At 39.2% G+C, this 25615-nt stretch overlaps 1 protein-coding gene across 1 annotated transcript in view; it reads right to left on the bottom strand.

The window, feature by feature from the left end:
* Nucleotides 1-18959, bottom strand: part of EML4 (EMAP like 4) — a 163672-nt gene extending 144713 nt beyond the window's left edge. Inside the window, exon 1 of the mRNA XM_040496613.1 lies at nt 18667-18959. Coding sequence (XP_040352547.1) covers nt 18667-18691 — 25 coding nt within the window. The 5' untranslated portion in view covers nt 18692-18959. The remainder of the gene's footprint in view (nt 1-18666) is intronic.
* Nucleotides 18960-25615: the final 6656 nt, after the last annotated feature.

Below are 25615 nucleotides of genomic sequence, written 5' to 3'. Positions count from 1 at the left end.
GCATTCTCTCTCCCTCTCTCTCTGCCACTCTTCCCACTTATGCATGCATGCTCACTCGCTCTCTCTCTCTCAAAATAAATAAATAAACTTTAAAAAGAAGTACTTGAGGCCCAAACTTGTAACTGGCATCTGAAGTGGGAGGTAATCTTGTGGGACTGAAGCCTTAACCTGTAGGATCTGCACTAACTCTAGGTAGTGTCAGAATTTCCTGGTGAGGAAAACCCATACATCTACTGTCAGAAGTGTTCTGAGTAGAGGAATCAGTTTTCTTTTAGAATCTTTGTGATCTCGGATTAACCAAAATTCTGAAATAAGACAAAAAATACATACTATAAAAGAAAAAAAACAATGAAATGAACATCAAAATAAATTGCTAAGCTGGATTTTATCAAAATAACCGTTCACTCTTCAAAAGACACTGTTAAGTAAATGAAAAGTTTAGCCACAATCCGGAAGAAAATATCTGCAGAGACCATCCAATTTTTAAAAAATGAGCACCATATGGTGCACCTGGGTGGCTTAGTTGGTTAAGCGTCTGCTTTAGGAACAAGGTCATGGTCTCACAGTTTGTGAGTTTGAGTCCTGCATCAGGCTCTCTGCTGTCAGCACAGAGCCCGCTTCATATCCTCTATCCCCCTCTCTCTCTGCCCCTCCCCTGCTCACTGTTTCTCAATCTTAAAAATAAATAAATAACTTGGGGCATCTGGATGGCTCAGCTCGTTGGGCATCCGACTTCAGCTCAGGTCATGATCACGAGTTTGAGCCCCCACATGGGGCTCTGTGTTGACAACTCAGAGCCTGGACCTGCTTTGGATTCTGTATCTCTCTCCCTCTCTGCCCCTCCCTTGCTCGTGTTCTGTCTCTCTCTCTCAAGAATAAACATTAAAAAATAATAATAAATAAACTTTAAAAAAATGAACACCATACATACAAATCCATAGAGGTGGAAAGTAGATTAGTGGTTGCAGGGGCTATGGGGACACACATATTCAAATGTTCATACCAACTTTATTCATAATAGCCCAAAACTGTAACAACTGAAATGTCCATCATCTGGTGAATGGAGAAACTAATTGGTGGTATATTCATATAATAAAGTGTTACTCAGCAATAAAAAGGAACAAACTACTAAACACACAACATGGATGAATCTCAAAAGCATTATGCTAGGTGAAAAGCACAAAAGACCAGACTGTAAGGTCACAGCTATATGAAATTCTAAAAAAAATTAAATATAGCAATAGAAAGTAGATCAGTGGTTGCCAGTAACTGGAGGTAGAAGGCACCACTGCAAAGAAATATGAGAAAACGTTCTGGGGTAATGGAAATGTTCTGTATCTTTTTAAAAAAATGTTTATTTTGGGGCGCCTGGGTGGCGCAGTCGGTTAAGCATCCGACTTCAGCCAGGTCACGATCTCGCCGTCCGTGGGTTCGAGCCCCGCATCGGGCTCTGGGCTGATGGCTCAGAGCTTGGAGCCTGTTTCCGATTCTGTGTCTCCCTCTCTCTCTGCCCCTCCCCCGTTCATGCTCTGTCTCTCTCTGTCCCAAAAATAAATAAACGTTGAAAAAAATAAAAATAAAAATAAAAAAATGTTTATTTCTTTAAAAAAAAATTTTTTTAAACGTTTATTTATTATTGAGAGACAGAGAGACACAGAGCATGAGCAGGGGAGGGGCTGAGAGATGGAGAGAGACAGAACCCAAAGCAGGCTCCAGGCTCTGAGCTGTCAGCACAGAGCCTGACACGGGGCTTGAACTCACAAACCGCAAGATCATGACCTGAGCCGAAGTCAGACGCTTAACCAACTGAGCCACCCAGGCGCCCCCAAAAAATGTTTATTTCTAAGAGACACTGTGCATGCAAATGCAGGACAGGAGCGGGGGGAGAGTGCCAAGCAGGCTCCACACTGTCAGGGAAGAGGCCAATGTGGGGCTCGATTCCACAAACCGTGGGATCATGACCTGAGCCACATTCAAGAGTTGGGTGCTTGACCAACTGAACCACCCAAGTGCCCCAGCAATGTTCTATATCTTGACTGTTACAATGGATACACAACTATACAAATTTTTCAAGGCATAATTACTGTGCACTTAAAATTAGCACAGTTTATTGCAGGTAAAGCATAATTCAATAAAGCTGATTTTTAAAAAATGAAATCTCAAAACTACCCTTTATTCTTTTTCATTAAAATCAAGATATGATAATGAGGTGTTCTGTAATGTTTCAAAACAAATAACTGTGAGAATCTGCTATCAAGAATGTATCTTAGAGTCGCCTGGCTGGCTCAGGTGGTAGAGCATGTGCCTCTTGACCTCTGGGTTGTGAGTTCAAGTTCCACAATCGGTGTAGAGATTGCTTTAAAAAATGTATTTTATTTGATAACAAAAATGCCAAATTACCAAAGGAACAGAGTACGCTTAGTTTTGAAGAAGTACAATACTTTGACAAAATAACAGACTGGCTTATCTAGGATTACACAAAATGTCAGTGATAAGAGGTAGGAAGAGATTAATAAGCAGGGTAAGAAGACAATTCTCAACACCTTGCTCTAAAGACATTTTCTCATACAACTCATAGGAATGTATCTTTTTCTTATCTGTTGGTTTTCAAATTCCCTCATTTTCCTAGGGTGTATGGTTAAGTCTGTCAATATCTTATGGCAAAAAAAGGGATATTGAAAGTATCCACAGAAGATTCCCCCAAAAAGGTAGTAGAGTAAGGGTTGAAGATGAAAAGTTAAGTTGGAGCCAGGTGGCAGGGAAGGTTGGAGACCCAGCTAAAAGTTTATCTCATAGAAATTGGAAATGATAAAAAGTTTTTAAGCTGGGTAATAACAAAATGTTGATATACTGAAAGAATAATCTGGTGGCCATATGCAGGGTAAATCAGAGTATGAAAAGATCAAAAGCTAAAACATTCATTTGTAGACATCAAAACAATTGCCTAAAGTGGATCAGAACATTTAAAACCACATCAGTGGTTTTCAAACTACCGAAATGACTTCTTTGTTGTTGTCATGACAGAGTCCTATCCCTGTGAGTTCTGTCCAAAAAACATCTAATATCATCTTATAGGTGCTACTACCAAACAACTGTTCAGAGCACAGCAAACAGCCCAAACTGCTCTAAGTACCAAAGTAGGTGTTAAAGTCCGGAAAGAAAGAGGGCCAGAAGGTGAAAGAGGTGACCTCATCCTGATCACACAACCCACTGTTTGCCTCTACCATCACCACCACCCACAAACAGCTGTCTGGAGAGCTCTGCTGCATCCTGGGAATTCTCCTGAGTAAATACATAGGAGTCCTGAATCTAGGCTGATAAACAGACAAACCTATAGTAATTAAACTGGTAAAAAACTACATATAAGATTTTAAAGAAATACAATCAAAATTCTTCCACAAGAAAAAATGTTATAACTGAAAGAAATACATGTCCAAATACTAAAAAATACTACAGTAAACAATAAAATTTTAAATATGAATGATGAAACAAAAAGACTAAGAATCTGAGAATGAACATCTAAAAAAGTATATATGTAAAATAAATAAATAAAAATAAAAAAGTATGTATGTTCCAAATCCCTATCATAAGATCAGATGCCGAGGTATGATAACAAAGTAGCCTCAGTACAGTTGTCAATGTTTTACCTGATTTGTATCCCCACGATTACTTTTCTCTAAGCTTATCTGACACAACCAAACCCCACACAGGTTCTATCATTATCTATTCTATGAAAAAAGGATAGTATGTTTATAATTGACAATGCAGACATCAATGTTTATACAGGATCACTGATGTCCTACTGTAAATAATTTAATGAAAATTGTTTATCGTCTATCTCCCTTCACTATAATATAAGCTTCAATACAACAGGGGTTTTTGTTTCTTTTGTTCACTGACATATTCCCAGTATGAAAACAATTCCTGGTGTGTAGCAGTTGCTGAATAAATATTTGCTGATCTATTAGATTTTCATTTTGGGAGCTTTCAGTCACCAAAAAGCTTTCACAAATATTACTATAATCATCATCCCCATGTAAAGGTTGCAATAACAGGTTCAGTTTTGTTCGATTTACTTAAAAGTCACACTTAAGGTTTTTTATTTTTTGAGGGTATTTTTTAAAGTTTAAATTAAGATGTTTGTGTCCTTTAGAAAGTTATTAATTTATGTAAAGTGTCTGACGGAGTTCCTAAATCACAGCTGAATAAATGTTAGTGTCTTTGCCTTGCTACCCTCTTTGAAAAAGTTATTCAACTGAACTAAATATCTTGAAATGTAGTCTATAGAGTATAGCATCAATGACTGTTTCCTAAAGGAAGTATACTGAAGACTGTAGACTTAACTAACAATCACAGGACTCATACTCCAACAAAGACATAGAAAAACACAGGGCGCCTGGGTGTCTCAGTCGGTTAAACGACCGACTTTGACTCAGGTTATCATCTTGAGGTTCATGGGTCTGAGCCCTGTGAGGGCACTGTCAGCACGGAGCCTGCTTAAGATTCTCTCTCTCTCTGCACCTCCCCCACTTGCGCTTTCTCTCTATAAATAAATGTTTTAAATGTTTTAAAAATTTTTTTAGGAAGACAGAAAAGGCAAGTATCTTAGAAAATTACTTACACAGGTGACAGAGAGAGGATATAAGTCACAGAATTCACTGCTTTAAATTAGGATGATACCAGGAGAACACAGTTGATAACGGTGGCATAGGTTGAAAATTGCAACCAAAGTGGTCTCTATTGGTAGGTAGCCTGTCATTTCCTCAGGTATATGGGAGGAGGACAAAAGAAAAAAAAAAAAAGTAAATATCATTCCTTTAAGCAATTTCCAAGAGCTGGAGTGCTATGTCCTGACCTCTATTTTTCTGCTTACACCCTAAACAAAGACATGCTTCTAAACACAAAACAAAACAAAACGAAACAAAACAAAACAATAAAAAGGCCGGATGGTGGAGGCTTAAAGGAGCCCTCCATGTTTCCAAAGCTTCCTATACTTCATCATGACAATTCTTACTACTTTGTATTTTAAAAGCCTACATTATAAGCTCCATAGGGCTCTGTTTATATCTGGAAGAGTGCTGAGCACATACCAAGCATTCAATAAATATTTCCTGAATAAATATGGCCTGAATCCCCAACAGAATTAAAAGCTTCATGAGAGCAGGGATTTCAAGTGTCTCATTCACCAATTTTCCAATGCACTTAGCCCAGAGTGTGATCCAAAGAAGCTAATCAAATTCTATTTACTTAATGAATGTGTTTACGACCAGAAAACAAAAAATAAAATAAAACAAAAAAGTAGTCTACATGAGACACAAACCCACATACTGAGCCATTATAGTATGCACTAGTGAACCAAAATGAAGAGTTTCACAGTGTGTGTTTCAGCATGCATATAATCATTGAATCTTATTCACAAAAATTTCAGGAAGTCAAATATTAATTACTTTCCCAATCATCTTGCTTTACTCTAAACTTTGTTCCCCTGTCCTTTATTGCAAATAATCCACAAACTAGATCCTAAAATTTCAGAAATGGTTGTTTATGTCAAAAACATATCCACACTAATTATAACTGGAGAGACTAAAGAAATAAAATGAATGCCAAGAGGTACTCAAAGCAGTCAAAGAAAATCAAAGGCTATGCCTCAACTAAACTGAAAACAGGATATCCTTCAAAGTTAAAAAAAACAAAAAAAACAAAACCTACTCACTCACCAACAGGATTCAGTTATGACACTTTTCTGGAACAAATGGCTCAAAGAAAACTGCAAACAAATTTTGTCATTTGCTCTAATATGTCACTTACACATCAGCATTCCACCATCACTTAAAGATCAGCAAAAGGTAGTGATATCGAGACCAGCATGCAAGAGCAGAAGATGGTTTAAGGAAAAACGTAAGATATCAACACTAAACAGTTTTGTTTTAAAAAGGGAAGTCATCTCAACTTTAGGAAGTCATCAATTTTGGAAAGTCAGAAAAAATACATTCTCTGGAAAAAAATTAAAAAGGAAAAAGAAGTGCATTCTCATGGAATATGACAAAAATAATACAGCATAATTTGACTCCATAGTACACTAATATCTCACTGAGCCAGAGATTTATCTTAGAAAAAAAAAAAGATAATATTAACAAAAGAAAATACTGGAAGTATAAACAGTCTACAATTCAAAACATATATATACAGGGGCACCTGGGTGGCTCAGTCGATTAAGCAGCCGACTTCGGCTCAGGTCATGATCTTGTGGTTCATGTGTTTGAGCCCTGCATAGGGCTCTGTGCTGACAGCTGAGAGCCAGGAGCCTGCTTCAGATTCTGTGTCTACCTCTCTGTCTGCCCCTCCCCCACTCATTCATTTCTCTTTCTCTCTCTCCCTCTCTCTCTCTCTCTCTCTCTCTCAAAAACAAACATTAAAAAAAATTTTTTACATATATGTATACTTATCTGAACCCTAGGTTTTAAATATACCTATATATATAAAATCAAGTTTGTGAACTAAAAACCTCATGCATTTTATTAAGGTCCTCATTCAGAAGTCTATTATTTTCCTCTGAAAAACATGTGGTATCCTGTTATTCAAATAACACCAACATTAGCAATATTTATTAAGTATGATCTTATCCCTGTAGGTGCTATACCATGCAATTTCAATAGGCATAGGCCTTGATCTTTAGATTCCTTTTTTTAAGATTCAAAACAATCCTTACACATAAGTCAAACCAGCTTTGTTATCTGGCTTCCTAGACCACAGCAAATTTAAAATTGGGAATCAAAAGAAAGGCTAGACTGGAAACAGTAACCAATCCGGTAACAATGAGCACCTCCAGAGCCTAGAGTACCATTTCGTGTCCAAAGGAATGATGTTTAGAGAAATAGCTGACTGCAGAAATTGGAGCAAGAAGTGTAAAAGAAAGTTTGAACACGGTCACATCAGAAAGCAAGGAAACCAGCAAAGACCACTAGAATTAGGACTCAGGAGTCGATCTAAAGATGCTTCTACAGGTCAATCATGGGAAAATCTGAGCATAAAAAAAGATTAATGGCAACATGCTGAAACACATAAAATATGTAAAAATCCATAACTTTCAATTTAAATATACAGAACACAAAGAAACATGCTTAAAAAACATCAAACGATATACAATCAGCACTTATATTAAACTCTACAGAACAAAAGGTCTAGTTTAACAAATTGCAAAGGAAAAAGAAAAAGGAAAGGGAAATACATATTAAAAGACTTAAGAAACACAGCAACCAAATGCAATATATGGATCTTGTTTAAATCCTGATTTAAAAAAACCACTGTAAAATGACACTTCTGAGACAATCAGGATATGTGACTGGATATCTGATATTAAGAAATTACTGTCAAATTTAAGGTCCAATAATGAAAGAAGAGTCACAAACTCAAATACTATGGGTGAGATTTCATAATAATACAATAAAGCACATTGATGCTAGCTGATAAGCAACAGCAAAGAAGACAGTTATAATTATGTAGAGTCATTTAGGATATGGAACAAACAGTGCTACACAAAAGCTCTTGAAGGCACCGCTGTGTTACAGCAAAGAACCACGACTGACGCTCATAATAACCACCATCAGTCATCAAGAATAAGTTAAATTATGCTCTAGACACACAGCTTAAGGAGATCAGATGTCCAAATAATGAATACAATGCATTAAAGCTTATATTTATACCTGCTGAGAAGGAAAGATTGATCACAATTTTGTAAAGGAAAAAAACATGGTTGATTTTGCTGCTTAAATATATTTTCTTTCACCCAACCCCCCTTACATACACAGCACCTAACAGTAGTTTGCTCCAAGATAATTGCCGACTGTTGAAACACAGTAATAGTAATACTACAGAATAGTAATGAATATAATCCTGACTTCCCACTAACAAATATTTTCAAATTAATTTACATTAATGACCTAGTCTATGGTTTGACACAATTTTTAGGTGTAAGATAAAACACTATGCAGTTACAAATTACTAAAAAACATAAAAAATGTTAGCTAACTAAAGACTCAATTCAAACTCTCATCTGAACCCTATTTAAAATTATATAAAATAGATACGCATGTTGTTATGGGTTGAATTTTATGTCCACATCATCTCATTATGTCAAAAAGCAAGAAAGTCCTCAAAAGAATGACGGGAACATATCAAAAGAATGCAGAAGCTAGCATGAATGGGCATCCACTAGCCAAAATGGGGCCAATGTGAGCATCAAAATAAATAATGGATTAGAACCCATTGAAAAAAAAAAGGATACCTGAGTCCATACAGAGATAAATAAACCAATAAACTGAAAGTCCAATGAGGAACAGAATATTTACAAAGTTTCAAAGCACCTCCTACAAAATACTTACTAATAACAACAAAAAAAATTTAAGTACTTTTACAGTGCAGAAGCCAGGTAGAGAGAACACCTTAATCAAATGATCAAAGTGGCCATCAGTAATAGTACATTTCAAAGATATGCACCACGTGACAGGATGCAATGAAACAAAATACAGTTTTTCACCTTTGTGGCATTTGTGCCAAGGATACAGGACTTGAATTGAATCAGGAGGAAACGTCAAATTAAGGAACATTCTACAAAACAACGGGCCTGTAATCTTATAAAGTATCAAGATCATAAAACCCAAGAAAAGACTAGACAACTAGAAGACTAAAGAGACATGACAACTAAATGCAATATTTGATTCTGAACTGGATCTTTTTGCTATAAAAGACATTATTAAGACAATTAGCAAAATTTGAATGGTCTGAGGATTAGATAGTAGTAATGTATCAATATTAATTTCCTACTTTTCTTAGCTGTAGAATGGTTATGTAGGAGAATGACTTTGTTTATAGTATGTATATAAAGTTATATATAAAAAAAATTTTTTAATGTTTATTCATTTTTGAGAGAGTGAGAGCGTGCGCGAGTGGGGGAAGGGCAAAGAGAGACAGAGAGAGAGAGAGAGAGAGAGAGAGAGAGAGAGAGAATCTGAAGTAGGCTGCAGGCTCCAAGCTGTCAGCACAGAGCCCAACATGGGGCTCGAACCCACAAGCTATGAAATCATGACCTGAACTGAAGTCAGACACTCAACCAACCCAGGTGCCCCTAAAGTTATATATAATTAAGTTCAACAACTAAATTCTCAAAATGTTATGAGCATGAAGACCGACACCCCCACCACCTCTTGGGCTAGAGTAATGTTGCAAATACATGCCTACAGAGGTCAGGCAATAAAGTAAATACCTGAAACAAGCTAGGTGTAAGGTAAGGACTGAGGCTGCTTATCTGACATACCACTTCGTGCATATATAGATCATGTGGAATGCAAGCCCACAGGGGCAAGATCATTCCATTTTTTCAAGAGAAACCAGAGACCCAGATTTTTATGTGAAATTTCCCAATTTTTAAAACACTCAAAAGTGCCAAACAAAACATGTCTGTCGGCTAAATTTGAACCACAGCTGCCTCAGGCCCAAAGGCATGTTTCTCAAACTGAGACCTAGGGATAAAAGGAAACCACATGATATACATGGAACATATTCTTACAGCCACAGTTTTATCCCATGAGTTTGCCTGGAATTTTCAGAGAGAGGAGACATTTCTATACTTTTAAAATGCTGTATTATGGAATTTAATGCAAAGTTCATATGATTTTTTAGTAATTTCAAACTTACAGAAAAGCTGTAAGAACAAGAATAACACAAAAATAGCCATACAGCTTTTACCAATTTCACCTATTGTTAACATTTTACTCATCTTTATTTGCACATGAGCCTCCTCTCTCCTTGCATATACATATACGTGATTATGCACATGCATTACAAATACAGATATACATATAAAAAACACACATACAAATTACATAACTTTTTCTGAACCATTTGAGAATAACTTACATATACCATGGCTCTTTATCCTTAAAAACTTCTGTGTTTCCTAAGAAAAAAAAAAAAAAACTCCCTTCCATAACCTTAGGATAGTGAAAACCTGCAGTAAAGGTTTTTATCTAATCTGCCATCTGCAGTCCAATTTTATCTTATCTACCATCCATAGTCCAATTTTGCCAAATGATCCAATGATACCCTTTATAGCATTTTCCCTTCTACTGTAAGATCCAGTCTAGGATCACATATTGCAATAGCTGTCATGTCTCTCCACTCTCCTTTAATCTGAACATTCCACAGCCTTTCTTTGTATAATTAAAAAAACAAACAAAAAAACCACAAAACCAGCCTTTCCACCATTTAAAAAAAATAGGATGCTTCCCAATTCAGAGTTCACTCAAGATTAGATTCAGGTTATCCATTCGTGGATGGAGAACTACATAAACGATTTGTTCTCAGGACATTACATTCAGAGGCACACGATGTCCACTAGTGCTATTCATTTTGATCACATGCTTAAGGTAGTGTCTGATTTCACCACAGTATAGAGTTACTATTTTTCCCCCTTTGAAATTAAAGAGCAATATATGGGGAGATATTTAAGACTATGCAAAACAACCTGCTCCTCATCAAATATCGCCTTAGATTTAGTTATCTATCAATGATTGGCTATACTCCCAGATCCCTCAGGTATAGTGCTCACTTCCTCTACTTTAGGAGCATCAGTACAATGGTTTAAGTGCAAGACTAGAATATTAGGCCGAGCTTCTAGGAAAAAAATGTATTTGAGCCATGCCTTAAAGACCGAATATACATTTTTTTTTCTTGAGAGAGAGAGAGAGAGAGAGAGAGAGAGAGAGAGAGAGAAGTGAGCTGGGGAGAGGGGCAGAGAAAGAGGACGAGAGAGAGAGAGAGAGAGAGAGAGAGAGAGAGAGAGAGAGAGAGAAGGAGAGAGAATCTTAAGGCAGGCTCCATGCTCACTCCCTGCGGAGCCTGACATGGGGCTCAATCCCACAACCCTGGGATCATGACCTGAGCTAAAATCAAAAGTCAGACACTCAACTGACTGAGCCGCCTAGGCACACCCCGCCACCAAAGACTGGATAGATTTCGAATATCTACTGAGTGGAGAACCAGTCAAGACACAAACAACTTCATTAGGAAAGCTAAAAAAACACAACATGGTGAATCCTTCTGCAAAGTAAAAAATATACCCTAGCCTAACAGTTTTATAAAACCATATTTTTACATACTGAGTTTGCCTGAATTACACTGATTCTAGAACTATAGATATATTTTACTGCTATTGATACTAACTATATTCCAATCATTGTATTCAGATCCTAAAAACTTTTGGAAAACAGCACACAGTTCATTACAACCACTTCTGATGTTCATCCAATTTTTCATATGGATGTCAACCTTCTCACCTAGTCTCTCAAAGATCAGGATCAGCCACTAAAAGTATATATTTCATCTGACTGTGACCCATAGTAAGAAATAAATTTTACACTGCAACCTACGGCAAACATACACAACTGAAATTAAAAGCTTCTTGAAGCAATATCATGTGAAGCATTGATATCTTATAATCTTTTTTCTTTTCCTCCTCCTCCTTTTTCTTCCCAATGTTGGTCTTGATCCCAAATAAATTTCTAAGTCCATAATTATAAGTCATGCACAAGACCTACATTTGAAAAACACTACCCTAGGGGTGCCTGGGTGATTCAGTGGGTTAAGCGGCTGAGGCTCAGGTCATGATCTTGCAGTTTGTGAGTTCAAGGCTGGTGTCGGGGCTCTGTGCTGACAGCTCAGCTTCAGATTCTGTGTGTGTGTGTGTGTGTCTCTCTGCCCCCCCCCTCCGCTCTCTCTCTCTCTCTCTCAAAAAATAAACAAATATTAAAAAAAAAATTTTTTTTAAAGAAAGAAAAACGCTACCCTAGAACCTGGCATGGAGTTCTTTACCAGATTAGACTCCCAACAAAGTCTGGGACAAAGTTTTCACTCACTTCAGGTGAAACAAGAAAAATAAGAACATAATGAGTGATTTTTTAAAGGACTCTATTCTGAGATTGTATATAATTTTTTCATCTTCAAAAGCTCTTTCTTTTATGAAACAATGGTGAAAGTGAAGGTTGTAAGTTGTCCATTATATACTGGTCCCCTAATTTTTTCCCCACATTTTGCTGGATCATAAAATCTCCAATGTTGTGCTGTGAGCTTTCAAAGACACACAAGAGTGTTAGTCTTCAATGGGTTTATAATGTGGCTGGAGAAACTAATAATAATTCTAAGACTCATCATAATTATTTCTACCTTATAAGAAGAAATATCCCGTGATAAGTGCCCTAAGAATGCTCTTAGGATAAAAGTTCAGTACTTTGGGCTGGGAATGAATGAAAGGGAACAAACAAGGAAAGGCATTTAGAAAGGAAACAGTATTTGAGTTGGGGCTTGAAGGGTACTGAGAAATAGTCACAGGGATGAAAAAGCACCAAAATTTGGGGAACAAGACACAGGTCATCTTTGGCCAGAGCTTAAGACTGTACAAATAGATAATGGAGGGCCTAGAGAACAAGGCTAACTTGTTTGAATTCGGTCACCAGGGCAATGAAGCGGAGAGAGTGAATGGCACAATCATAGCATTGCCTTAGGAATATTAACCTGAAGCCCCCCTCCTCCGACCCCATATAAAATAAACTGGACAAGGTGGACATTCTTTAGGCTATGCAATAATCCAAACATGGAATAATTAAGTATTTGAACTGTAGCTGGGGAAAAGGAAAGTAAGGGATGAGAAAAGGGGACAAGAATTGAAAAGTCCCAGAAGACATTTTAATGTGGCAGGCAAAAATGGCATGGGATCAAACATGGTTCTGATATTTCAAGGCTGGATGATACAGACAATGGATAATAAGGAAAAGAAGCTGATTTAGAGGAAGAGGAGTTCAGATTCAGGATATGTTAGATGCAGGAGTAGGTTATAAAGAGTTAGTAGTAGGGTACAGAAAAGAATACTGAACTCCATCAGAAAAATCAGAGTTCAGGGCACTTGGGTGGCTCAGTCAGTTAAGTGTCCCATTCTTGGTTTAGGTTCAGATCATAATCTCACAGTTTGTGAGTTTGAGCCCTGAGATTGGCTCCATGCTGCGAGTGTGGAGCCTGACTGGGATTCTCTCTCCCGGCTCTCTACCCTCCCCCACTTGCACTTTCTCTCAAAATAAACTTTAAAAAAAAGAAAAAGAAAAATCGGAGTTCAAGTGGAAAAAAATGGTCAGTATCCAAAAAAAGCAAAAAAACAAAAACACAACAAAACTGGATCTATAGTATGATTTTAACTGTGTAAAAAATTAGGCATAGAGGGGTGCCTGGGCGGCTCAGTCAGTTAAGCGTCCGACTTCAGCTCAGGTCATGATCCTGCGGTCCGTAAGTCCAAGCCCCGCACTGGCTCTGTGCTGACAGCCCAGATCCTGGAGCCTGCTTCGGATTCTGTGTCTCCCTCTCTCTCTGACCCTCCCTGCTCGCTCTTGCTCTCTGTCTTTCAAAAATAAATAAACATTAAAAAAAAAATTAGGCATAGAAAAAGACTAAAAACAAGTATATCAACATGTTCACATCGGCTGCATACAGATGAGCTAAAGGAAAGATCATTTATTTTTCTTTCTTCTTTGTATTGTGTTTTCACTGGATATAATTTCAACAAATTAGCCACCCCCCCAAAAAAAAGTAAGAAAGGAAAAAGAAACACCTGGATTCACATAGTCTTTTTTTAAAAAATCACAAACTCTCTGAACCTGTTTCCTCATCTATAAAAGGAGAATAATTTCTTCTCTCCCAAGATTAGTGTGAAGATTAAGTGAGATAAAGTAATTGTAAATTATAAAGCAATATGCAATGTTAAGACATTATAATAGTCTGAGAGAGCTAAAACTACAGGACAAGAGATCATACACAGATACAGAAATAAACTCCAGATTTGAGAACCTTCCATACTGAGGTTATAGCTGAAGTGGATTACTTCCTTAGACTTATTAAAAGTCTTAGAACCTACCCATTTCAAAATAAAAATGTTCTCAAATTTCTTAGGAATACTGAAGTTTTACATGCTATAGAAATAGACTCATAGACATAAAATTAAGACAATACTTTTCCTACATGTTACTCAAACATAAGGTGGAAAAGACCTAGTAATTTCACTCCCTGTATTTGGAGAGCTAAATAAATTATTTCATTGTCTTAAAAAGCCAGGCTCTATAGAGGTACATTCAGCAATCTCCACATGTTCTGTCTCCGAAGTTACATGCTTTATACATAGCACAGCATTCTAAATGGTGTTTCTCCTCTCTAGTCCCATTTCTGGTTCTTCCTCATGCTTAAACATCTCTGGGTATCTATTTAAAACCAGAGAGTAAACTCCTAAAGGACAAGAAGCATGTCTTATATTTGTCCTTCCCATAAGAACAACCAAGTACAGTACTGGTCACAAAACAGGTACTAACCCACATGCATACTAAGAAATACTCTAAGCTCATGTCATAGATGTTGTAGTAACCATCTAAGAGTTACTATTCATTTCTTATATAACTTAAGCCTATTTTAAGCCCTTCAAGAGACAACTAATAAATAAAAAGTTCCCCAAGTAATATTGTATGAGAAACATTTTTATGTGAATAAACAGTGCTTAAGACTAGATTAATACTTAAAAATCACATACTGCATCGTTTCTTTAAGAGTATATATGAGATGAAAATAGTTCTAATATTGTGATGTTAAGATTGTTTTCTTAAAATATTTAATAAATGGAAGCACACTGCTATTGTTTGTTCATATACCCTGTACCAAAATGTAACATTTCTTTTTTTTTTTTTTTTAATTTTTTTTTCAACGTTTATTTATTTTTGGGACAGAGAGAGACAGAGCATGAACGGGGGAGGGGCAGAGAGAGAGGGAGACACAGAATTGGAAACAGGCTCCAGGCTCCAAGCCATCAGCCCAGAGCCCGACGCGGGGCTTGAACTCACAGACTGCGAGATCCTGACCTGGCTGAAGTCAGACGCTTAACCGACTGCGCCACCCAGGCGCCCCCAAAATGTAACATTTCTTACAGATACTAACCCTACAATTTCATTTACTGACATTTTTATTTTTAAAAACTTTTGAGTTTTGTTTTTTAACCTTTGGAGCAGAAAGTTAAAACTGATATGGTTAACTACAGCCTTTTTTTTTTTTTTTTTTTAAAGTATAAGCACTGACAAACTCCTAGGCTAATTCCAAGATAAAAGTCTTAAAATTAAAACCTTTGTGGGGTGCCTGAGTGTTTCAGTTGGTTCAACATACGACTTCGGCTCAGGTCATGATCTCACGGTTCGTGGGTTCAAGCCCCACTTTGGGCTCTGTGCTGACGGCTGAGAGCCTGGAACCTGCTTCGGATTCTGTGTCTCCCTCTCTTTCTGCCCCTCCCCTGCTCATGCTCTGTCTCTCTCTCAAAAATGAATTAAATATTAAAAAAAATACCTTTGTTATGAAAAAGAGATGCTAAAAAAGACTAAGGATGAAATGCACCTAAGTAAGTCTGGGCGCGGGGTGGGAGGGTTAAGTGGGTCTGTGTGTGTGTAGTAATTTGAAGGCAGGATATCAAGATAGATTGTTCAGGGTACTTCCCCCCCACCCTAATTTTTTTTTAAAATTGTTTCCAAAGTAGCTGCCTTTTTAAATTACCATAGTCTGTGAACTAAAAGATTCTATGCCTAAGGGAAATTCCAGACTACAAGCACCTGCCAGCCAAACCGCCTAAAATTCAGCGGCGGCAGAGATTAAAAGCATCCTTTACTTTTTATGTAAAACAAAAAGTAATACAACAGTATATAATTTCAATGAGACACATATAACATAACCAATCCCCTAACACTGCTCTCAACAATTTCAAAAACCACTACACAGTTTTAATTGCCATTGTACATCTTATAAAATGCCTATAATAGTGTTTTCCTTATCTAAACACTCAACCATTATGGGTACAGTTTGAATTTCAAGATTTCCACTTTACAAATGGATCTTATTATTCAGCAGAAGACTCCCTTAAATAATCAGCTTCTCTGGAATCATTCTGTTTATAAAGCACCTAACTTTTCTGCTTATATAAGTGTAGTTTGCTCACATTTTTTTTTCAAGAACCCATCTGGTATACAAAAGGAGATATACATGTATACCTCCTTGAGAATAAATAAATGCTTTCAATACTTGTGGCCCCAGAGGAACTTCACATGTTTTGAATTGTTTAGTTTAAAAAAAAAAAAAGTTTTAAACACCTTCTAGAATACAAGTGCTTGCCTTTACATTCATGGCTCTCTTAATGATAAAATAAAGATCAATGTAAGCTCTAGACTAAATGAACTGCAGGGAACAGAAACAAGCAATTTGGCAAGAGCTAAGCAAAGCTCTGTTTAAAGACTACCAGTAAAATATACCAGCATTACCCCTCCCCCACCCCTCATCCCTTAGAGGCTTCAATTAAGATGGGGCCTAGTTTTACTCTTACAAGGGGGACAGAAAGAGAAAGCACAGAGCTCCTGTTGAAAACTAGCTTCATCAGGAGCAGCTTCAGAAATACTTCCAGGAACCATTTCTTTCCTTCTCTGTTGACAGAGGTTCCTCTCTTTAGAGAGAGGCATCTCCCCTGCAGCTGATCAACACCATATCTAAAGAAAAGTCTCATCCACTCAAGGACGGCATCAAATGAATACAAAAAATATCTACCGTTGGGGTCCGCTATAAAACTCTTTATGAAAAGTGAAGCCCCAACAACTGTTCATCTTCATAGTCCAATCTCTCATATCAGTTGCCTCATGAATTGGATAAGAAGGGATAAAGTTATTTAACAAGGCGTATCTACTGTTTCAAAATAAACAAGTGCCCCCAATTGGTAAGAAAGACTCCCTCAAAACACTTAGAGAAAATGAAGCCTTGGCAAGCCTTCCACAAGTCCTTGGAATCAAAAAGAAAAGAAATAAAAGCGGATTTCTACTGAGTAGTCACTCACCATTCCTAAAAGCTGAGGAGCTGACAATGCAGCGATATCTCAGTCCCACAACATCTCCCACTATGCTCAATTTTTGCCCTAGTATACGATCACTTCTTTGTGAACATATAGGACAAGTCTTTCAGTCATGATTAGCGAATAAATGCACCCATGAGGCTTAAAAAAAAAAAAATTAAAAAGCAGTGAAAAATTGACGCCTCTTTAAAAGGAGTCAAGAATGAAACAACCTCACTATGTAAGGAATTATAAGACATCAAAGGTTAGATAATGGGCAACAGGTGCCTTTGGGAAGAAAGAGAAACACTCAGTTGTCTCCTATTTTAGGATTTCCACTCTCACAGCACTCTAGTGTGTGTTTTTCTTTTCTTCCCATAGAGGGTCAGGGCCAAAATTAGGGTTTTTACTATTTAATACCAGTAATGGGTCCAATGCTCTTCGACTAACTTTTTTACTTTAGATTTTAAAAAATTCATCTAATCCCAACATGGCTGAATAAAGTATGGCCTATGGCCAGATCATGCACTGATCCATGAACACTCACCAACCAGGGATTTATTATCAAGAAATGCAAAAGAAAGGCTTCTGAAGACAAGCTACCTCCACATAAAACACTGAAAATATAAATCCAGCAGCAGGTATCACATAACTGCAGAATCAGCCAAAGCAGAAACTGTTTCTCTCACCATCCTAACAGTTGAGCTCAATCTTTACAGTAACCAGATTCCAATGGCCTCAAAGAATAGTAATTCCAGACACAGATTATAGGGCAGTTGAGTACCAGCCTCTAGTTCTGATTCCCTTAGTTACAAAATTTACTACCTTTATTCTGGTGAAAGGGAACACTGGAAGGATACTGCAGCCTACTTAATAACCTCTTCCATTCCACAAAGACAACATATTCCAAAAATGGAGAATCCTTTCTTTCCCTGACAGAGGCCCCCTTTCCTATGGATTCACTGGGCAGGATTACTTCTCCCCAGCATGCTCGCAGAGCCAGAAAATACTTCTGCTTTCACTCTTCTTTTAAAGAGGGTCCCCCAACACAGATGCACCTCTTCCTTTCCTGTATTAAGCAAATGATGCTTCAGTGCTTCTAGTTCTCTCCACCACTGCAAAATGTTCAGAGAAGTGGAAGGAGAGAAGGGAAGTTGTCAGACACCGAAAGATACTTAAAAGCAGCCTCCAAATTTAAAGTGAAGACTGGGGGGGGGGGGGCCCTCTTCCTGGAGAGGGAATGGGGGCCCGTACCCTAAAAAGGGACCCTCTGCGTGGGTGAGGGGTGCCTCCACTCTGAAAGAGAGTTCAGTATGTGGAAAGGGGGAGGAATGTTGTGCCATGAAGCGAGGTCAGGGTTTCAGAAAGGGGTGCTCCAACCCTGAAGATGGGTCTGTGGGGGGAGCCGTGAGTGTATGGGAGGGGTGTACCAGTTACTGGGGGGGGCCTCTCTGAGAGAGGGGGGTTTCCCCTTGGGGGAAGGAGGGCCCTGCACTGAAGGGGACGCGGGGAGGAAGGGAGGGTCTTGCGGGGGAGGGCTGGGCATGGGGGAGGGGAGGGGTTCTGAGTCCACCAGAGCCAGTAGAGGGGCGGCAGCCTCGAGGGGAACATGTGCAGTGGAACTACTACCATCCCCAGGGGCAGGGTGGAGAGCAGGGCCTGGGCTGTGTTTGGACAGAACAAGGCTCCCACCCTGCGCAGAAGCCGGAGGAGTCCCCAGCCGTACTCACCGAGGCTGCCGGCGAAACCGTCCATCTTGCGGGGAAAGCGCCGGGCTCGGGGCTCAGCGGGGCGGGCACTTCATTCAGCGGACCGACAGACTGGCCAACGCTGAGCCTGACCCGCTCACTCTCTAAGTCGCCCGGCTCGACTCCTAGCCCCCGCCTCCGTCGTCCGTCGGTCCGTCCGCCACGGGACAGTCAGCCGCGGCCGCCTGGGCCACTTCTCCGTCAGGTTGAGAGCCGCACCGCTCCGCCGCCAGCCCGGCCTCCCTCCCAGGCAGCAGCCGTGAACGCCGCGCCGCGCCCCGCCCCCGCGCCCGCGCGCAGCGGTAGCTCCGCCCCCGCGCACGCCGTCACGCTTCCGACTCCGCCTCCCACGTGACAACACGGAGGCGGGGGCTTGTCGACCCTTCCCTCTCACCTTGCTTCGGCCTCGGCTTCCTGCCTCCTGGAGCCGGAATAGTGGCTGCGCTTGCGCAGTGGTCCTGCCGAGGGCGTAGGACTTGGGTCTTGAAGTTGGTTACGAATAGGTGGAGATAAGGGGTGGCCTCAGGCCTGAGATTCTCAGGAGCATCGAGGGACTCTCTCTCGTAGCCCCCAGGGAGCCTGCGGAGTACCCCTGGAGCCCAAGTCTAGAACCCCTTGGACAAAAGATGGTCACCCCGTGGGTCCTACGAGGACACCAAGGAGGCAACCAAGATGCGGGAGGATTCCCTTCCTCGGGTTCTCCCTCTGTCCCAGTAAGGGATATATGGGGCAAGTGTTCCTATCTCAAGGCCACCACCAATGCTAGGGCTCAAGACAAACTGGAGACAAGGAATGTTAGTGCTGGACAAGACCCTTGCCTCCTTTTCAGGGAGGACACTGAGCCTTAGAAAGGACGTGATCTGCCCAAGGTCATGGAGCCTGGTCGAAGCAGAGCTAGAACTCAGACTTCCTTACTTCCCCTGATGTTCTTTGCACCAGAGTTGCAAAGCAACCCCTTACAGGGCATAACATAGGACTGCCTACTAATGAACTCTAACAAAGGGTTTTAGTAAAGTAAGCCTGAGTTCTCAGCCCAATTCCATGAGACTCAGTAGGTGAGCGTCAAGTCTCTAAACTTATTTGGGATTCACTTTATTCATTTGCAAAGGGAAGGACTGGACTTGTAACCAAATGATGTACACAACCTTCATCGTCCTCTGTCTCCCCTGCTCACCCTGTTCTTCATCCTTCTAAAGACCTTCCAGTGGTTTCCAAAGTTCCTCTTGGGACTTGGTTGTGTGGATCAGAGTAATAAAGAGAATTGTGAGGTGCTCATCAACTAAATTGATGTATACAGTAATTAAGAGCTGAGATAGAGAGGGAGGAATTAGAGTCATTCTAGACAGGTTGCGGGTGAAAGGGACAGCCTGAAGAAGGGAGATGAGAAAAAGGAGGTTAGCAACTACCATAATGAGAGGGACTTAGAATTAGATGGTTAAAAGGATCGTTAAACATTTTGTTTCTGTATTGCAGCATACTTCTCCCCCCAGCCCTCGGGGGTGCCTCTTTCAAAATCCCCCCTAAAAATCCTCCCTAAATTACTTTTCATGTCCCTTTTGGATATCAGACCTGTATGTCTTCTGAATATCATACCACGTAGAGACAGGCCATTAGGCAGCCAAGATTAGTTGAGGTTACAGACTAAATGGTATCCAGAGTTTCCTCCTGTTTCAAAATTAAATTATTTACCTACTATGGGCATATTTATATCTGTAAGTTCCTATTAAGCCTAACCACTTAATGTTTGAGAAGCCCCAGTTCTGACAGCTGGTCTTCTGTGTCTGCAAGCTACACTCTCTGCCTTAGGTCAATTAAAAGAATAAGAACTTCCAGTGATATACTAGTATACAGATATATATTTTTTAATTCAGAGAAGGAGTCACCTTTTGTGCAGCCCGAAGCTTTTACTATTGGTGGGGCCATTCTAAGAAAAAAAAAAAAAAATATATATATATATATATATATATATTCATATATATGTATACATAAATGTATAAAATTAGGCTAAATGGAGTATTTATTTAGAGAAAAATCACAACAGATTACACATTTTAAGAAGCCTACAAATACTACAAATCTTACAAAATCAAGAAATATAACATTTAATTGCTGGACGTTAACTCCAATTTGTTTTTTACTAAATTTCTCAGTTGCATACTCTGATTATTTCTTCATATGACAACGATTCTTTTTTCTTAATAGATATCTTTTACGGGGATCCTGCTATATAACAGGTTTTATATCCAGATGTTGTATACACCTAACCCTATTCCAGTGTTACACCAGGTCCATGAGATCAGTGTTATGAACATGACAGTGCTTTTTAAATAACTTTTTAAGAGAGGATAAAAAAGATAATTTAGTTTTTCCTCTAGCATGGTTTGTCAAAGTTGTCTTATTATTGGGATGTAGTTGGAATGCATAAAAAACCACTTTGCACACATAGTACAGGTTGTTTCTAGTATTGATGCAGGAATTCTGATGAATTCTATTTCATGCGATTCCCATTTTAAAAAATAAAATAAGTAGGAGTGCCTGGGGGCTCAGTCAGTTGAGCGTCTGACTTTGGCTCAGGTCATGATCTCACAGTTTGTAAGTTTGAGCCCCGCCTCAGACTTGCTGCTGTCGGCACAGAACCTGCTTTGGATCCTTTGTCCCCCCCCACCCCCCCGCCCCTCTCCCACTCATTCCCTCTGTCTCTGTCTCTCTCTCAAAGATGAATAAATATTTGAAAAATAATAATTTAAAAGAAAAAAGAAAATAAATAAAATGTATGGTGAATTTTAAATTATGCATACTGTATTATTGAGTATATATTCCTGACTGAACTTCTATTTTATTTGACATCAATGAGAACCAAATATATATCATGTATATAATGATTAGAAGAATATCCCCTGGGCTAACTTCTGGCTTTTTATGTTTCAAACCTTATTTCTCCCACAAGACCCACACACTTTCAGTGCTAGTCATATGTTCATAGTATATTATGATCCCTAGTCCTACCACCTCCATGACAGGATGCTGGGCAAATCAGTGCAATGGCCCATAGGAATATTCCTGGAATCTATTGCTAAACAAAGGCAGCCAGCAATAATTTAATTAAATGTGACTGTAACCCACGTAAGTATGTCTCATTAAGCCTGACATTAAATGTATCTTCAACTCGGCTTTCTCTTAGCCATATACCGAAACTATCCGAGGCCACTCCAACACCACCTGACATAAAGGGAAATGTGACAAAGGAGAGATTGTAGTGGAAAGACACTTTCCCAGGGCCTTGGAAAAGCCTTGGGAGAGACCTCTAGAGCTTAAGTTTCATTAACTTCATGATAAATCAGCCTCTGTTTCAGTTACCTTTATTTTTACAAAATTAGCCCATGTTCATCCGAACTAGTGAAGCAACCCCCCCCAAAATATATATATTTATAATTATATATATTTTTTAATATATATATATATATATATATATATATATATATATATATGGGCAAAGACAGGAAAAATGAAATAATGCTCATTCAGAAAAAGGACAACTGGGAGGAGAAATATAGTGACCATTTGTCTACAGTAATTCCAGATTTCTGGGATAAGCATAATGCTTACATAACCAGAATGCTGGGATAAGCATTATGAAGGGTAAGGCAAGTTCCTCACTTAAATCTTACTCTTCTTTCCAAGGTATTTCCTTGTTCGTTATACTCCATGGCCTCTGGCTTTGCTATTCTGTGACAGGGTGTTGAGGAACACACCTTCCTCACAGGCTGTTCGGCTCACTTCTTCCTGGTGCAAATATGAGATCCAAAGGTTATTTCCGACTCAAATAATCAAAGGATTTCTTTGAGAACATGATTCCCTCAAAAACTTGGTAGGCTTCTGATCTGTTTTCTTCCAGTCAGCAACATGTGCCAATAACCACACCCATACTTCTTTTCTACACATAATTCTTAAGTATGATTTATGTTTTTCCTTTCCTTTCCCAGTTCCTCTCTCTCTGAATTTAATGGGGGTGGGGGCTAATTCAAGCCATTAGACTTGGATGAGAAGACCACACTCTTTTTTTTTTTTTTTTTTTAATGCTTATTTATTTTTGAGAGAGGGAGAGAGACAGAGACAGAGCACGGGCAGGGAAGGGACAGAGAGAGAGGGAGACACAGAATTCAAAGCAAACTCCGGGCTCTGAGCTGTCAGCACAGAGCCTGACATGGGGCTCGAACCCACAAACCATGAGATCATGACCTGAGCCAAAGTCAGACGCTTAACAGACTGAGCCACCCAGGCACTTGAGAAGACCACACTCTTTTTTTTTTTTTTTTAACGTTTATTTATTATTTTTGGGACAGAGAGAGACAGAGCATGAACGGGGAGAGGGAGAGAGGGAGAGAGGGAGACACAGAATCAGAAACAGGCTCCAGGCTCTGAGCCATCAGCCCAGAGCCCGACGCGGGGCTCGAACTCACGGACCGCGAGATCGTGACCTGGCTGAAGTCGGACGCTTAACCGACTGCGCCACCCAGGCGCCCCAGAGAAGACCACACTCTTAATCAAACCATTGCTGTAGACTGGATCTAAATGGACCTTTGCTGCTCAAAGGTTTTTAACATTTTGTTTCTTATCTGGGTATCTAGAAGTAGTCAGCTTTCTAATCTTCTAGCTTCCAAATTTCTGAACTTCTCTAAGTCTCTTTTATTTCCGTTTCCAAATCAGCCAATTCTTGCTTGAGTTTTTCTCTTTCTTGTGATACTTCACTAACGATAGCAAATAGTAGCCAACACACATTACTACTCTAGCTCTTTCCAAAAATCTTCCTCTAGAGCTATAGGCTTACTAGGCAAGTAGTGTGCTACCTTCTGAGCTGCACAGGCAACAGTTGTAGCAAATCTTTTGCCATGACATAACAAAGTTGTCAGGTAATTCTACCTCCACTAGTTGTTTACACACCATCTCCAAGCTAATTATGAATTCAAGGTCACATGTTTGAGTTATTTTTTTTTTCCTTCTGCATCATTCAACTTCAAGGTTTCTTTTTCTGTGTGAGTCAGGATAAGCTAACTGCTATTACAAACAATCCCCAAATTTCTGTTAGCTTAATATAATCAAACATTTTCACTCTTATCACTATCCAATGCAGACCATCGGGGGACTCTGCTCCATGAAGTCACTCAAGGACCCAGGCTTCTATCTTGGACTGTACTTTTTCCAGCTAGTGAATGGGAGTAGTAGTGGAACAACATAGAGGATCAATCAGGAAGCTTGGAAGCCCTGGAAGTATGCCTGTCACTTTTACCCACATTCCACGGGCCACATCTTAGGTGCATGAGCACACTTAACTGCAAGGGAGGCTGGGAAGTACAGCCTAACTTTGTAAGCAGAAGGAAAAGAGAAACATTCTGGTGACAGCTAGCCAAAGAGTTCCTGCCATACTTATCTTCATAGCTCTTATCAGAGTTATACTTTTTCATTTACTTCCATGATTATTCAATAAATGCCTCACCCATTATATTATATAGCACAGGGAGAGTTTTTATTTTTTTTTTTTACGTTTATTTATTTTTGATAGACAGAGAGAGAGCACAAGTGGGGGAAGGACAGAGAGAGAAGGAGACACAGAATCCATAGCAGGCTCCAGCTCTGAGGTGTCAGCACAGAGCCCGATGCGGGGCTCAAACCCACAAACCTCAAGATTATGACCTGAGCCAAAGTCGGACGCGTAACCGAATGAGCCACCCAGGCGCCCCAGGAGAGCTTTTAGAAGATAGGAGAGGTAGTGCATCCCCGTGGTGATGAGTACAGATTCTGGAATCATACTACTTAGACTAAAATCCCAATGCTACCACTTGGTAGGTATGCAACACTCTCTCTGTGCCTCAGTTTTTTCATCTGTGAAATGAAGATGATACCATTTCTAATTCTTAGAGTCATTGAGAAGATACAATTATATAATACATGTAAAGCGCTTAGCACAGGGCCCACTATGTTGTAAGTACATGGTATTAGCTGCTGTTATTATTATAAGTGGGCTTGTGTTGTGTCTGTTTTTGCTTAAACTGTTATACTCAGGGCCTATTACAGAGAAGCTGGTCAATAAATATTTATTAATATTGGACAAACATAGAAGAACTCTGAAAACTAGTCAATCTGAATACATTATTTCAACAACCAATGCCCAACTGTTTTAAAGCAGCCAGTATTAATTTTTCTGTTTTATATTTATCAAATTAGATCTGACAAACTCTGCCATAATAAAATGGAAGATTGAACGTAAATCCTTCAAAATGAAAATGTAGCTGGACATTATCATCAAACACACATAACAACCCAAATATACTATATGATTACCAATTACTGGATAGGCATTTAGATTCTTCAAAGGATTTATCTTCAGATTATTTTCTTTTTTTAAATTTATTTATTTTTGAGACACACACACACACACACACACACAGAGCAGGGGAGGGGCAGAAAGAGGGGGACAGAGGATCTTAAGTGGGCTCCACACTGACAGCAGAGAGCCCCATGTGGGGCTCAGACTCATGAACCGTGAGATCATGACCTGAGCCTAAGTTGGATGCTTAACCGCCTGAGCCACCCAGGTGCCCCTTTAGATTATTTTCAGTACAGAACTCCCCTCCCCCTCACTTTCAGCCCCTCAAGTGCAATTTAATTCAGGCAAATGTAAAATATACGCCATTTTTCAGGAGGCCAATTATTGCAAAAGGCCAACTATAGCTATATCAAATAATACAAGTTTAAAACATTCTCTTCATACATAGAAGCTTGACTCTGCATAGTTACCTTCCCCTCTATGTCAAAAAGAGTTTATGGCTGAAGCAGTTTCACAATACTTTTAAAGACATACAACACCTATTGTCAAAGATTTGAAGAAAAATGAAAGATTTACATATTGATTTGTTTGTTTTGCTCTAATTAG

Source organism: Herpailurus yagouaroundi, unplaced genomic scaffold (assembly GCF_014898765.1).
Source record: "Herpailurus yagouaroundi ecotype Mexico unplaced genomic scaffold, PumYag 188, whole genome shotgun sequence".
In the NCBI taxonomy this organism is placed as follows: Eukaryota; Metazoa; Chordata; class Mammalia; order Carnivora; family Felidae; genus Herpailurus; species Herpailurus yagouaroundi.
Note: the sequence above shows the minus strand (reverse complement) of the source record. Positions and strands in the feature narration are given on the sequence as shown.